General features: G+C 44.5%; 1 protein-coding gene across 1 annotated transcript in view; it reads right to left on the bottom strand.

The window, feature by feature from the left end:
- LOC122365761 overlaps nucleotides 1-15675 on the bottom strand; it is a 120088-nt gene that overhangs the window by 66154 nt on the left and 38259 nt on the right. Inside the window, exons 3-5 of the mRNA XM_043337250.1 lie at nucleotides 12834-13052; nucleotides 11857-12065; nucleotides 11352-11574 (exon numbers count right to left, since the gene is read on the bottom strand). Of these exons, the coding sequence (XP_043193185.1) occupies nucleotides 11352-11574; nucleotides 11857-12065; nucleotides 12834-13052 (651 nt within the window). The remainder of the gene's footprint in view (nucleotides 1-11351; nucleotides 11575-11856; nucleotides 12066-12833; nucleotides 13053-15675) is intronic.

Here is a 15675-nt window from a genome sequence, read left to right as displayed (position 1 = left end):
GGGACAGAATTCAGAGTCCGATCGAGAAGAATCGGTGCAAATGCTTCGAGGACCAGGCAGCTCTGATACGATGGCTAGTCGTCTCACTCCATTAGACCAGCTGATTCCTGACAGCACCGACTCAGATGCAAAGATGGAGCTCATCTTCCAAGCCAGAAACCAGTTCTTTGATGGAAGATGTGATGCTGCCTCTGTTTCTGCTTTGTTGGCCACTTTGGACTTGGCGGAGCTCCGCTCCTTGCGTGAGCGGCTATTCGCCTGTCATCCAGAAATAGTTCCTTCGTTTGCTGGCCGTTCCCTGATTAGGTGCAATACGGGGAGCTGTAATCAGGGAAGTAACTTCCATATGAAAGGGGTGCAAGTGCACCCCCGTCCCCCATCCACTAGAATTGCACCCCCATAGGCTAAGCGGCGCCCCACACGCCGCCCCACACCGATTAGCTCTAGAGCAGATGGCGAGGGTGATTTCCCGGCTACATTCCATCTCGGCGTCGTGATGCTTGTGGGCTTGGAAAATGTCCAGAGGGTAGTGTATGGGTAGGGTTGAGATCAATAACGTCCTTACATTTGAAAGGTTTGAACAACCCGCAATCAGCCAGCACAACATACCACAAGTTAAAAAAAAACTACCAAACTCCGCCCAACTAATATTAATAAACATTACAGCCAAACTAATGGCCTAAATAAAAATATACCTCAAATCCTAACAGTTCTCGCGGGTGATGGCGCCATGAGTTGCTATTATCCAAAACAGATGCAAATAAACATGTTTGTATGTTATATGTATGTTTGTTTTAAAAACGTTGCAGCGGCGCTGGGAACTGCAGTCTTAGATCTGGGTATGTTTAGCATCTGCAACTCTTCATATACACATTAACCCTATTTCGGACGGGGGAGGCTTTTCAGGATTTTCTTGTACAATTGTCAAACGTCGCGAGACATTCAGCTCATATTTGGTGACTTCCTAAATGCTCATTGCGCACATCTCAGCAAAAAAAAAAAAAAAAAAAAAAAAATGCCGGGTCAGGTCAGGTCAGGTAACCAGAGCGGGTTTGTTGACCCCACCTCAGAAAAGTTTGCAATCACGTCAGAGCTTGAGTTTTTCACGAAGTTATTTCCTCTCATCAAGTCTTCAAAACAGTACCTGCAGTATGTGTCGTTTGTATATCTCAGAATTTTTTATCTGTGACCTGAGGTTAGGTCAGAGTCGTGACCCTTACATTGCAAGGCTATGAAAAAATATTGAAATGCGACCTGCCTCGAGTAAACGAGTCAAAACCGCCCAATTCTTTAAGAATTATGACAAATTATCTTATCTGTAATGATCCAGGTGCCATTTACTGACAGGCAAGATTACTTTACTTCTCCTGACAGGGACACCGGAGAGGGTTATCTGAGGCCTGAGGGCGAGATCATGTGGGGTGATATCTACCATACATCAATGCTCACAATACTTACAATATTGATAATGCTTACAATACTGTTACAATACCTACTTACGATGAGACCAGCAAGCACTCTGCCGTTACAGTTCTAACTTCTGTTTCGAAAACCGACGTTACACACATTCGCTGCCAGCATAACATGTATTGTTTGACAGTAACAAAATTCAATTGACATCTGAACCCCAAACGGACCGCCATTCACTCAAATTTTATAACCCTGACCGGTCAGGGGGCGAATGGAGGTCATCTCCTGGGCATTACACTCAGCCCTTGCACAAAATATCTCACCTCACAGTGATCATTACAACAATATCACCGACTTGATAGTGGATTTCAAAGTACTTGCATCAGCTCTTCTTGCTATTGCAGACGATCATCTCCTCAGGGTGATGTTGTTCGGGACATAAACGAAGATCGTTTTCTGAGTTTCATAAGTGCTACTGCAACAGCCTGGCAAAAAACAGGACTTGTACGGTTTTCTCTGCACTTTGCCCTTCAGTATATCACAAAATAATTGTTTAGAATCCATCTTACGCTTCTTTCACAGTCTCCCTTGCCACCGTAGGGCGTAGATAGGTTGCTTTTGCTGGTAAGTTAAGGCACGGTAGATAGAAATTACCTTGACACTCAACACCTTTAGTTATTTTTATGAAAAAGAAAAAAGAAACTATTAATAAGATACGAGAAAGGTTAACATTTTAATTGTAAATTAGGCCAATTACGTATTAGAAAGAGCTTTTGCCCTTCAGCATCTTCCGACTCATCATGTTTTTCATTTGAAAATTCGAGGTACACAAAATGTTTACCACGCGCTCAATGTTAAATGGGAACAGTACACGGCAGAGCATCAATTTTTGACACTGAACCTTTCATCCGTGAATGATTTAGCATAATTTAAAGCTAAAAACAGCGCGGATGGCAGAATGAAGCAAACAACCTTTTTCACACATAGAAATAACATGTAATCGTTGGTGCGCCAGATGCGCCGTTATTTGTCAACCGCAGAAGCTGACATGTGACGTAACAGCATCAAGAGCGTCTTTTTCAAGAACCTTAAAAAACATGTTTTCTATCTGTCTTCCCCCATTTCTCTCAGCATATTGATTTTGTGAGGAAATTGTATGCAGCATAAATTCTGCGAAAACAGTTTGATCATTTCTATACATTCTTAAAAAATCGAGTTCCCAACCCCATTGATCCAGTTAATGTACGTATCCTGATGCTCAAATTGTAGGAGCTTCATTGTCAACGGCACTACTTAAATTACTGAAACAGTAGCCGAGCTATAATTAAATGACCATTTAAATAATTCTTTAACAAATTTATTGCAATGCCTTAACAGCAAATAAATGCAAATGATAAGTAGAAGAAACACTTTATTCACTCGAATTTCTGAGCGCGAGAATGCCCTCGCTGAATTTTTTTTGGTCGGCAATCCACTTTTCAGGAGAATTATTCAAGCATGTTTGTGTTTTCCATAGTTTGCTATCACGTTTTCCATAAATAACTTATTCATTACACATATGTGTGTCTCTAAAAGAAATAAATGCCCCATAAAAATTAAAACACATAACTTTTGCTGTTCGCAAACAGTACGCATAATTTCCAAAAGCGACGGCGACAAGACATTGACCAATCACGTTGCGTGTTTCCTGCTGGCGTTGATTTGTACTGTGGGCAAAATGGCGTGAATAGAATTACCATACTATTCTCTTTATAAGATTGCGTGAATATGTGAGATGATGTTTTTCGTACTCCAGCGTAGATTGGGTAGCCATACGGCTTCCACGGTTGACAGTGATGACATCAGTCATCTTTTGCAAGCTCGTTAAAGATTTGGGCTATACGGGGATTCGAACCCCGGACCTTTGGATTAGCGCTCCAATGCTCTACCTCTGAGCTATATAGACCAAGTACTTTTAACGAGCTTTCTGCCAAGTTTTATGCGGATCATTCTTAGGTGTCGTTTTTATCCGCAGGGACTGAGAGCGTGAGATGATGTTTTTCGTACTCCAGCGTAGCCATGCGTGTATGCATGTGTCTCCAATTTTATGTGGATGGATGTTGGTGTGTGGTACATGTGTTATCCTATTTTTAGTGCAATTTTACCAACCGGACGTGCGCAAGTGAAAACCCGAAATTGTCGGATCTTGAGCGAAATAAATGTCTATGTCTATGTCTATGGGTAGCCATACGGCTCCCACGGTTGACAGTGATGACATCAGTCATCTTTTGCAAGCTCGTTAAAGATTTGGGCTATACGTATATGTACGTTATACGTTGGGCTATACGTTAAAAGTACTTGGTCTACATAGCTCAGAGGTAGAGCATTGGAGCGCTATTCCAAAGGTCCGGGGTTCGAATCCCCGTATAGCCCAAATCTTTAACGAGCTTGCAGAAGATGACTGATGTCATCACTGTCAACCGTGGAAGCCGTATGGCTACCCATCTACGCTGGAAATCGTAGTAATAGAATGCTTGTAGCAGTAATCATTTGTATATACGTATTTCGGACCGGTTTCAGTGCATTCCAGCATCATCATCAGCGATAAAATCACATAAAACAAACACTTATCGTTTCACTTACATCGTTAACAATTCGAATTCGCATTAACATCATAGTTCGTGACACATTTTTCAAATCTTCCTTGAAAAGCGATACACGACAAAAGTACATCACATGCATAACACTTTGGTGTACTCCATACAAGAATGAGCGCCTACTGTTTGTACTAAGTAACTACATAGAGGGGTACTGCTGAGAACTTATTATTCAGAGCAGGTTTGTTCTCATGAATGTGCAAAGATTCCAGCAGCCGTAGGTCAACCTCTATACTACTTCTGGCAATGATAGTAAAATCAGCGATGGTTACAGGTGAATCACAGGTCTGTTTGTGATCGCGTATAGAAGACTGTCTGGGAGTTAAAGCCATTTCTCCAGTTCGGTCAGAAACCCCAAGGTGTTGCGCTACTCTGGTTTTAAGTCGGACATGGGTGGAACCGATGTACGCCTCCCCACACGAGGAGCAACAATATTTATAGACAACACCAGAGCGGCAGGCCTTGGGGACTCTATCCTTGAAATGGAAAAATGAGCCGACAGTTAATGTGTTACGGAGAACAATTCTGGGGTCAAGGTACGGATAATAGTTAGACAGTAGATCAACCATTTCTTTTTGCATACCCAGGGACTGTTCACCAAAGTAGGGAAGTACAAAATATCTTTTGAGTTTTGGCACGTTGAAGAGGGGTAGCGTGTTTGAGTATTTCTGGTTTAAGAAATTCTTGATGCACAAGTTGACAAGGTAGGCGGGAAACCCATTGTTTCTAAAGAAGGTTTTTAGAAAGCTTAATTCGTTATCGAACAACTTATAGTTCGAGCAGAGCGTGAAAGCTCGGAAGATGGAAGACTTAATCACTGAGAACTTGACAGTCTTTGGAATACTACTGAAGAAACTGAGACCTAGACCAGTGAACGATGGTTTACGGTATACAGAGGTACTCAAGCGTGACCCATCCTTAGAGATATTGACATCCAAGAAAGCAAGTGTTCCGTTTTTCTCTACTTCTTTCGTGAACTTTATTTTCGGGTGACGTCCGTTGAGATAATGAAGGAAACTATCGATATGTGATTGGTCATTAAAAACTAAGAAACAGTCGTCAACATACCGTCGAAAGTACTTTAAACTCTACGGGACAGTCATCTAGCCACTTTTTCTCGTGAAAACAAAGAAAGATGTTCGCAAAAGTCGGGCCCAACGGTAGCCCCATTCCGACGCCGTCATCCTGTTTGTATAGTTTGCTGTCGAACAAGAAGTAAGAGTTTAGCACTGCTAGTTCTAAGATGGAACGGAACAGCTCTTTGGTGAAGCCCGCTACAGTATTTGTGCCAGAGAACAGTGATTGAATGCATATTTCTATAGTTTCCTTTACGGGTATATTTGTAAAGAGGCTCTCGATGTCAAAACTAGCCATGACGCCATTGGGAGGCATTTCAAAGTTTTGCAGGTCATTGACAAAGCTGTAACTATTTTTGATAGTAAACTGATCCTCAGTCAGACATGAAAGCATCGGTACTAAATACTTCGCAAGTTTGTACGTAGGGGTTCCACAGGCAGCAAAGATTGGACGAATAGGGACCATAAGCTTATGGATCTTTGGAAGCCCATAAAGAATACCTGGTGTCGATCCCGAAGTGTAAAGTTCATTGTAAGTTTCACTCGAAATCACTGCCAACTTCTTGAGCTTCACGAGCAGTCTGTTAATCTTGTCTTCGACTCTGAGTAAGACTTTGTGTAGAGGTTCTTTAATCAAGGTGAACTTGGAGCGATCTGAAAGAACATTTTTCACCTTTTTCTGATAGTCATCCTTGTTTAAGATGACCACGCCTCTCCCTTTATCTGGTCTTGTTACCACTATGGACTCGTCAGACGCAAATTCTTTCAGTAGTTTCACGTCACTTTTTGAAAACACCGGCGAAAATACCTTAGAAGGCTTAAAACCATGATAGTATTTATATGCAATCGTGCGTATTCTTTGCTTCACATCTTCAAACTTGACATTACCGGGCAGGCTGAGTCCTGATATTGAGCGTACTAACTTTTCAAAGCATAAGCATTTAAAGCAAAGCATTAAAGAACCTCTACACAAAGTCTTACTCAGAGTCGAAGACAAGATTAACAGACTGCTCGTGAAGCTCAAGAAGTTGGCAGTGATTTCGAGTGAAACTTACAATGAACTTTACACTTCGGGATCGACACCAGGTATTCTTTATGGGCTTCCAAAGATCCATAAGCTTATGGTCCCTATTCGTCCAATCTTTGCTGCCTGTGGAACCCCTACGTACAAACTTGCAAAGTATTTAGTACCGATGCTTTCATGTCTGACTGAGGATCAGTTTACTATCAAAAATAGTTACAGCTTTGTCAATGACCTGCAAAACTTTGAAATGCCTCCCAATGGCGTCATGGCTAGTTTTGACATCGAGAGCCTCTTTACAAATATACCCGTAAAGGAAACTATAGAAATATGCATTCAATCACTGTTCTCTGGCACAAATACTGTAGCGGGCTTCACCAAAGAGCTGTTCCGTTCCATCTTAGAACTAGCAGTGCTAAACTCTTACTTCTTGTTCGACAGCAAACTATACAAACAGGATGACGGCGTCGGAATGGGGCTACCGTTGGGCCCGACTTTTGCGAACATCTTTCTTTGTTTTCACGAGAAAAAGTGGCTAGATGACTGTCCCGTAGAGTTTCGTCCAAAGTACTTTCGACGGTATGTTGACGACTGTTTCTTAGTTTTTAATGACCAATCACATATAGATAGTTTCCTTCATTATCTCAACGGACGTCACCCGAAAATAAAGTTCACGAAAGAAGTAGAGAAAAACGGAACACTTGCTTTCTTGGATGTCAATATCTCTAAGGATGGGTCACGCTTGAGTACCTCTGTATACCGTAAACCATCGTTCACTGGTCTAGGTCTCAGTTTCTTCAGTAGTATTCCAAAGACTGTCAAGTTCTCAGTGATTAAGTCTTCCATCTTCCGAGCTTTCACGCTCTGCTCGAACTATAAGTTGTTCGATAACGAATTAAGCTTTCTAAAAACCTTCTTTAGAAACAATGGGTTTCCCGCCTACCTTGTCAACTTGTGCAGCAAGAATTTCTTAAACCAGAAATACTCAAACACGCTACCCCTCTTCAACGTGCCAAAACTCAAAAGATATTTTGTACTTCCCTACTTTGGTGAACAGTCCCTGGGTATGCAAAAAGAAATGGTTGATCTACTGTCTAACTATTATCCGTACCTTGACCCCAGAATTGTTCTCCGTAACACATTAACTGTCGGCTCATTTTTCCATTTCAAGGATAGAGTCCCCAAGGCCTGCCGCTCTGGTGTTGTCTATAAATATTGTTGCTCCTCGTGTGGGGAGGCGTACATCGGTTCCACCCATGTCCGACTTAAAACCAGAGTAGCGCAACACCTTGGGGTTTCTGACCGAACTGGAGAAATGGCTTTAACTCCCAGACAGTCTTCTATACGCGATCACAAACAGACCTGTGATTCACCTGTAACCATCGCTGATTTTACTATCATTGCCAGAAGTAGTATAGAGGTTGACCTACGGCTGCTGGAATCTTTGCACATTCATGAGAACAAACCTGCTCTGAATAATAAGTTCTCAGCAGTACCCCTCTATGTAGTTACTTAGTACAAACAGTAGGCGCTCATTCTTGTATGGAGTACACCAAAGTGTTATGCATGTGATGTACTTTTGTCGTGTATCGCTTTTCAAGGAAGATTTGAAAAATGTGTCACGAACTATGATGTTAATGCGAATTCGAATTGTTAACGATGTAAGTGAAACGATAAGTGTTTGTTTTATGTGATTTTATCGCTGATGATGATGCTGGAATGCACTGAAACCGGTCCGAAATACGTATCTACGCTGGAGTACGAAAAACATCATCTCACGCTCTCAGTCCCAGCGGATAGAAACGACACCTAAGAATGATTGCGTGAATAGGGTGCCGTAAATAGAGTGGGGTGGAATGATAGTACGCCATTTGGTAGCACAACCTTTATAAGATTGGGCCCTGGAGTCAAAATGGGTGGACCGATCGGGACCAAAGTGGTACCGTTCGACTCGTCTCCGGCGAGGTAAACTTTTGGTGCTGGCGTCGGTTCGCTCAGTGATTCGTGGCACACGCTATTCCGCTTCAAAGTTTCGGTGACACGAATTTTTTGTCAAGGCTACAGGTCAACCTGAGGTCACGGACAAAGCCACACTGGCGGGACACATCGGTAACACCTTGAACCAGTTTCCAGGGGGGTCACCGTCTACGAGGGGTGCAGGCTGCACGTGCTGGGGGCGGAAAACCGTTTTGACGTGAGGTCCTCTGGCACAAAGAAATTTTGAGCTATCAACCTCAAAATCGGTTCAATGGTAGTCCCAGGCAAGGCCTCCAAAATAGTGCACATTTGGTTGAAATAAACTATGTGGTGCATGAGCTATGCACGTGCAAGCCGATTGCACTCCTTCGTACGTTGCCACGCCTGCAGGGTAAACGACAGCTCTAACTGGTTCAAAACTTGCAGGTCATGAAGAATACATTGAGTCATGACATTCCGGCGAGATAATATCCGAGGGGTGCAAGCTGCGCGTGCGGGGGGCGGATAACGGTTTTGACGAGGGATCCTCTGATCCCAGGAAACGTCGAGCTAGCGACACAAAAGTCGGTACACTGATAGAGCTAGACACACGCTACAGGGTGTCATGAAAATGACTGCACTGGGGTGCCTGGAACATGAACTATGCACGTGCAGTTAATTCATATCTTACTGTAGGTAGATATCCACACCAATCTCGCGTGCTTTCAAGCATTTTTGGGATGTTTCGGTTGGTTTCAGGTTCAGTCATAGACCCCTTTAAAGGGACCCTCCCACCTTCAAAAAAGTTAATGAATTGGCATGAAAGAGATGTCCCTTGGTTCAGAAAGAGCGAAAACGAATATCTACCAAATTTCACCGAAAAATATTCACTGGTTTTCAAGATATTAGGCTTTTACTTTTGTTTACTTTTTGGGATCTCCCCTGTTACTAGCGACTTTATTTAGAAGCAATAATTTGGCAGCCTTAAAGTGCGGCAGACGTTGCGCGCAAAGCAGCGTATACCACCACGTGTTAACGATGGTTTTAGTCTAAGATTTAAAAATCGTTAGATCTCCGCTGACGTCACAAATTCTAAGGGGGCATTCCAATGCATTAGCCCCTTAGAATCCGAAAACTGCAAGTTTGAAATTCCATATCTTCGAATTAAAGCATTTTTCGATGTTGTGAGTGCCCAAACCGGTATTTGCAGGCCATGGCCACCAATTTGGCTATCTCAACTCAAAACTAATGTTAAGGTGGGAGGGTCCCTTTAAACAAGGGGTCTATGGTTCAGTCCAAGCTCAGTCTGGGTTTCGGTGGTTTTGCCCGGTGTGTGCCCTCAGTACCGTTCCTCCAATTCTGGCCCAAGGCAACGCAAGAGCGCTGCCGGCATCTAGTTATAATGCGGGCATTAAAATCCCTATACCCACGCCACTGATGACTGAGTTCGATATATGCATACTTGAAGTCTGAGCCCCTATACCCCACCCCATCCCAAGAAAATAAATAAATTGTCTCATTAACTAAGCGTATAGGGGAGGGAGAGTGGGTATGTTTTGGACGGCAGGATAGTCCGGGCAAGTCAAATTCCTCGAAAACACTAAGAGATAGCAGCAGCAGCAGCGGTGTGTTTCGCCGCGTTCAGTAGGCCGACAGTTGGCGCCATACAGCGGCCAGGTCAAGGCAAGGTTTGCGGGCGGCGGGGCGCTTGAAGGCGAGGTGCGTTTGCCGTTTTTTTTTTTTGAAAAGGTGATGTAATTTTAACATGTTATCGTAGTGTCCTGTACCTGTTGAGCTACGACTGTTTGTCTTGCCTTATCTTGGTATTGCTAGGCTGTTGGTTGTAAATTTAACTTGGCTGTTACGGGCTTGAGAATTCACGTCTGTTTACGAATCGCCATTTCACATGCTATCCGGACGTGAATCGTGATAGGATGCTTCGGGCAGTTGGAAGTGGGGATGCTTCGGAATGTCTGTAAGCTACACATCAGATGGTAAATGGCACGAAAATGGTAAATGATCGTTAAATGGTAAGCTGCACGTCTAAAACTGTAAGTACCTATAACTATAACCTAAATGAATGCATTTTTAAATAGGTACCTAGATATTTCGTAATAGGACGGGGAGTTCCCAGTGCCAGATTTCGTCTCCCATATCGGTGAAAGTGGCGTTATTGAACATGTGTGACGTTTTGACATCGGGTATATTGAGAGCACATTGTACCTGAATGAAACTGTGACGTAACGAGAGGGCTGCCGACAGTCCGAAGCTGCCCCACCCTCTGCCCGACATCACCCCATGGGTGGGGTACTTTCGGACATCTGACATCACCCAAAGTTTCCGCGTCTTCTACTTTCGCATTTCAAGCCAACTCCTTTATTTCGCGGTAATTATGAAGGTCACACATGGTACCAACAAGGGTACTATTTGCAGGTCACCGAACCTGAATACTGAATAGTTACTGAGCAAATGGCCTCTAAAGCAAAAGTGTCCGACCTTTGCCCAACTTCCCCTAATGTAATCAAATTGAATACTTATGTACATAATCTGACTGAGCTTGCATCTGAGCCAGTTATGCAGACACGGAAGTGACATCTGATGTCTGATCTTTTTTCTATTAATGCACAAGCAATTGCATGGTCAGGAAAAAGACGGGTATCGGTAAAGACGGGTCACGGTCACGTCTGCAAGGACCGCGAAGCCGCAAAAGTCATGTGAGTCGCCACCGCAAACTAAAGTACGACTGCCTGGGACGCCGTCATGCACCAACGTAATGACCTGATGCTACCTATATATAACTTATCTATGTATAATGGACAACAGGTCAGGCCGACTCTCGAGCCAGCCGGATTCAGCTTTGATCTGGCATGAAACAATTAGCTTTCACCGATAAATTATTAGATTCGGCTAGAGAAAGGTGAGATTCAATCGCGCAAAAATCTGGTAGGTATTTTACGTGGACAACCATAGGCACGGTAAATGTAGTTAGGGGCGATATGGAAAACAAGTCTACCTAGGCGAAATGCCAACGCGTCTTTTTTAACTTGCCTGTTTGACCTTTTCTAAACCTTAGAGCATGGAAATGCATGTGTCATAATTATCTGACAAATGTCAGGCAGCTTAACGTAGGTTGCAACTTACTTGATGAAATCTCAAAGCACTCAGTACGTTACGTAACGTCATTTAATTGCCCATTTAACTTGTAATACCCAGAATCTACCCTTCCTGACTAGGATTTCTCCGCTGACTTGCCTCGATAAGGACGTTATCGATGAGCTTCCACTGCGGGCTGCGGTTCGCCCTCTGACCCTTCTGTTCCTTGGTCCTCTTGGTCAGGGTCTGTTTGAAGGCTGCCATCAGCTGGGGCTCTGCCTCCTCCACGCTGACGTGGCGCTTGTTCTCGCTGGAGAGGAGCTCTGTCAGCCACACGTGCCGACGCAACGGGCGAGACAGCAGCGGGAACTGGCCCTTCAGTCTGCCGGAGAGGCGGCGGGACTGTTCATTGGGCCGGAAGGGAGGTGATTGGGTATCGTCGCCTCGGTTAAAGGAACATTGAGGGGCTGTGGAACTGGTCATTCAGTCTGCGGGAAGATGAGGCGGGACTGTTTCACTCAGTCCAGATAAAAATGACAATTGTACTGTTATTTAGCTAGTGAGCCGTGCACTGGCTCCAACCCCTCCATCCCCTGTACAAATCCTTTTCTCGTGTTTCCTTATACACATGAGACAATCGACAGCCCGTCTCCGCCGGGCGCACCTGTTGGGCAGCTCGGCCGACTGCGCCGGGTCTTTGGCGAGCACCGTGAGCAGCGCGCGGCCGGCCACGTCGCTGGGACGCAGCCGGGTGCGCTTCTTCTTCCGCTTGCCCAGCTCCTCCTCGTCGTCGGTGTCGGTGGTGTCGGCCTCGTCCGAGCCCCGGTCGCGGAACTCGTCGCGCTCCTTCCGCACCTTGGCCGACTGCACCTTCTGTGTGGGGGCGTGACGTTTGATCGCGTCAGCACAGCTCGGCACAGATCAGCACAGCACAGCAAAGGGCACCGCACAGGTCAGCTGGGTCAGCTTATCAGCACAGCTCAGTGCAGCGAAGCGGAAATCGGTGGAGGTTGACTCGGGTTAGATCAATTGGTTAAAAGGGGGACATGTAGGAGGAAGGAACTCCACAGATTGAACCAATATTACAATAAACTTCGATTTATATCAGGGTAGTGAATGGTAGCTAACAAGACCGTTTCCACAGATGAGACGACATGATATATTGTAGGTATCAGCAAATGCATCGGCTGATAATAAAATGAAAAAAAAAAAACAAGTGAAAGCCCATGACAACAGGGAAAAGCTCATGCTAAAGCCGGTTATTCAAGCTGAGCTTTTGTCATCGGGAGTTCGTGACACCTCCACAAAAAGGCTTCCTGCAGAGTGCACAGCGGCGCATTTTTATGGCCCGAGTTGCTGACGAAACTGACAGCTGCGGTTACCGGCGTGTCCTCTGGAGTCGACCACCGGCGGTCTGTCCGGTCACCACGCCGCCGCTCGGAACTAACAAAAACGGAGTTTGCGTGTCTCCTCTCCTCGTAATCTCAGCAACTTGTCAGGTACACGGCTAAGATATGACGATGCCATTTCCTTATGCCGCTAGATTACACTGGCATTCCCTAGCAACAGCCCCCCCCCCCCCCCACCGAGTCAGCGCACAAGACCCCGTGCCTAACTCTTCCCCAGCAGTATCAAACTCGCCTCCTCATCCATGACGCGGCCGATCTCTGTCTGCAGGCCGGCCGAGAAGATGCCCTTGACCTCTGAGACGAAGGTGCCCAGCTCGTCGTCGCCGCGGTAGTCGCCCACGTTCTCAGGGTAGCCACAGTCGCGCATCGCGCCGCCGAGCTCCGCCTTCAGGTGGGCGCGCATCTCGCGCAGGTGCTTCTCTTTGACGGCCGGAGCCATCTTCGGAGGTTCCTGCGAGCGCAAGGGAGTATTCAGAAACGAATTATTCGACACCAGTAATATGTATATGATCGGTAGCTTTCGGGGGCTGCTGCCTCCTTCATCAGCCTGCTTTTTAAAAAGCAGGCTGATGAAGGAGGCAGCAGCCCCCGAAAGCTACCGATCATATACATATTACTGGTGTCGAATAATTCGTTTCTGAATATTTACCATGTCCCAGTACAACAATTCCATATTTAAATTAAAAAAAGAGCGCAAGGGAGGTAGCCTATAGGTCAAAGGTGGTCTCATTACATGTCATCCACTCATGCCATGTACTGAGTGCATGGCATGATGTGGCATGCATGACATGGCATGACCTATGCATGACACACGGTAGGTAGGCGTTTAGTCAGCGGGTAAACCCCTCGACATTAACGCTGTTATCACACAGGTCAAGCGGATCAAATCTCCAAAAGGACAGTTAAAAAATGGCTGAATTTTTCACATGGATTGATGACAGAGCCCGAGCTCTTATATAGCCTTGGCCGGAGCCCACGCCAAGCCCAGCTTATTGCGTAGGCCCAAACCCCTACCGTCCGATCGGGCAACTTCGGGTTGAATCATAACCGTTGGAATGGTAGGTAAGTGTAGCGTCTGTATCATAGCAAGACAAGAACGTCCATGCAATTCAACTGACTTCAACTGACTTTGGCATCTGCCCCCAACTGCGACTACCCTCGTCAGGAGTCTCGATATCGAGCGACCGAGCAAGTAAAACCATCGGAAGTCCAAGTCCAATGCCCTTCAAAGTTTGAACTGACTTACGGGACGGAATGTTAAAGACTTGATCCAAACACATCTAACAAAATTAACCCGCGCCCTGGTGGGAGGGGCGCTATTTTTTTTTGCCCCCTCTCCAGTCTTTCCGATATATCTCCAGAACGGCTGCGCCGATCGTCACCAAACTATCCGTACCCTCCCCGGCATCAATGTTACACATTGTGACCAATTTTTTCCAAAGGCTATGATAAATGACGTCAGAGTGACGTCATGTTCTGCCATTTTCGACCATAAAAGAAGCTTCAAGAGCTGTCAGGCCTATGGCTTTGAAGATTCAGAAAAACGTTTAAGACATAAAAGGTGTAGAATTACCGACTGCTTAACCGCTATCTCGAAATTATGAAATTTTGAATTTTGACCCCCGATTTTTTTTTTAATAAAATAGCCAGAAAATCCAAAAAGTTTTTCGATTTTCGAAAAAAAAACGGAATATTTGTGATAGCCCCTAGGCCGACTTCTATTCGCATACTACATTTTAGATAGATACTCTTTTTTTGGCCAGGTTATAGCGAGAAAAACTGTTCAAAATTGATGACGTATAATTTAAAACTCAATTTTTTTATCAATTTAAAGGGACCCTCCCTGGCTCCCACCTTCAAAAAAGTTAATGAATTGGCATGAAAGTGATGTCCCTTGGTTCAGAAAGAGCGAAAACGAATATCTACCAAATTTCACCGAAAAATATTCACTGGTTTTCAAGATATTAGGCTTTTACTTTTGTTTACTTTTTGGGATCTCCCCTGTTACTAGCGACTTTATTTGGAAGCAATAATTTGGCAGCCTTAAAGTGCGGCAGACGTTCCGCGCAAAGCAGCGTATACCACCACGTGTTAACGATGGTTTTAGTCTAAGATTTAAAAATCGTTAGATCTCCGCTGACGTCACAAATTCTAAGGGGGCATTCCAATGCATTAGCCCCTTAGAATCCGAAAACTGCAAGTTTAAAATTCCATATCTTCGAATTAAAGCATTTTTCGATGTTGTGAGTGCCCAAACCGGTATTTGCAGGCCATGGCCACCAATTTGGCTATCTCAACTCAAAACTAATGTTAAGGTGGGAGTGTCCCTTTAACCCGCGCCCCACGGGGGGGGGGCTATTCATAGCCCCTCCTCCCGTTTTTCTGCAATAACTTCCAAACCGCTTGACGTATCGACGCCAAACTTTCAGTACCTTCGGCTGCATCAATTTGACACCATGTGTTAAAATTTGAACTTCGTAGCTACCATAGGTCGGCCGGAAATGACGTCAGAGTGACGTCATGTTCGGCCGATTTTGACGCAAAACATTGAACCACGGCAATCGCTTCCAAGGGCTCAGTTTTTAAGCCAGATCCAATTTCTTTGCATGAGAGGACTCAGAATAGACTGCGCCATCAAACTGCTATCTCGGATTTTCGAAATTTAAAAAAAAATCGAAAATTTTATATAATAAAATTCAAAATTTACATGTTGATTTTTTTTTCAAAAAGTTTTTGACTTTTCGAAAAAAAAACCGGAATATATGTGATAGAACGCGTTATTATGACTAACTCTAGCAAGTTTTAGCTAAATATCTTCAAAAATGGCCAAGTTATACGCATTATTGCAAAAAATCACAATTATTAATTTTTCAAATCAATTTTTCACCACGTATTTGACATCATACGCCAATATAAATAGCACCATCGTGTTCCTGAGCTCAAACTGCATCCAATAGGGGAAAGTGGGGTAAGACGGGCACCTTAACTTTGGAGCCATTTTTCGGCCGGTTAGAAACATCATAGAAACGGGAAACTGGGTGAAAACCTTTTTCAGACATTTTACTTTCATTTGC

The sequence above is a fragment of the Amphibalanus amphitrite genome, unplaced genomic scaffold, assembly GCF_019059575.1.
Source record: "Amphibalanus amphitrite isolate SeventyFive unplaced genomic scaffold, NRLGWU_Aamphi_draft 000761F_arrow, whole genome shotgun sequence".
NCBI classification, from domain to species: Eukaryota; Metazoa; Arthropoda; class Thecostraca; order Balanomorpha; family Balanidae; genus Amphibalanus; species Amphibalanus amphitrite.
The sequence above is the reverse complement of the archived record's forward strand: the minus strand, read 5'-3'. Positions and strand labels throughout refer to the sequence as shown.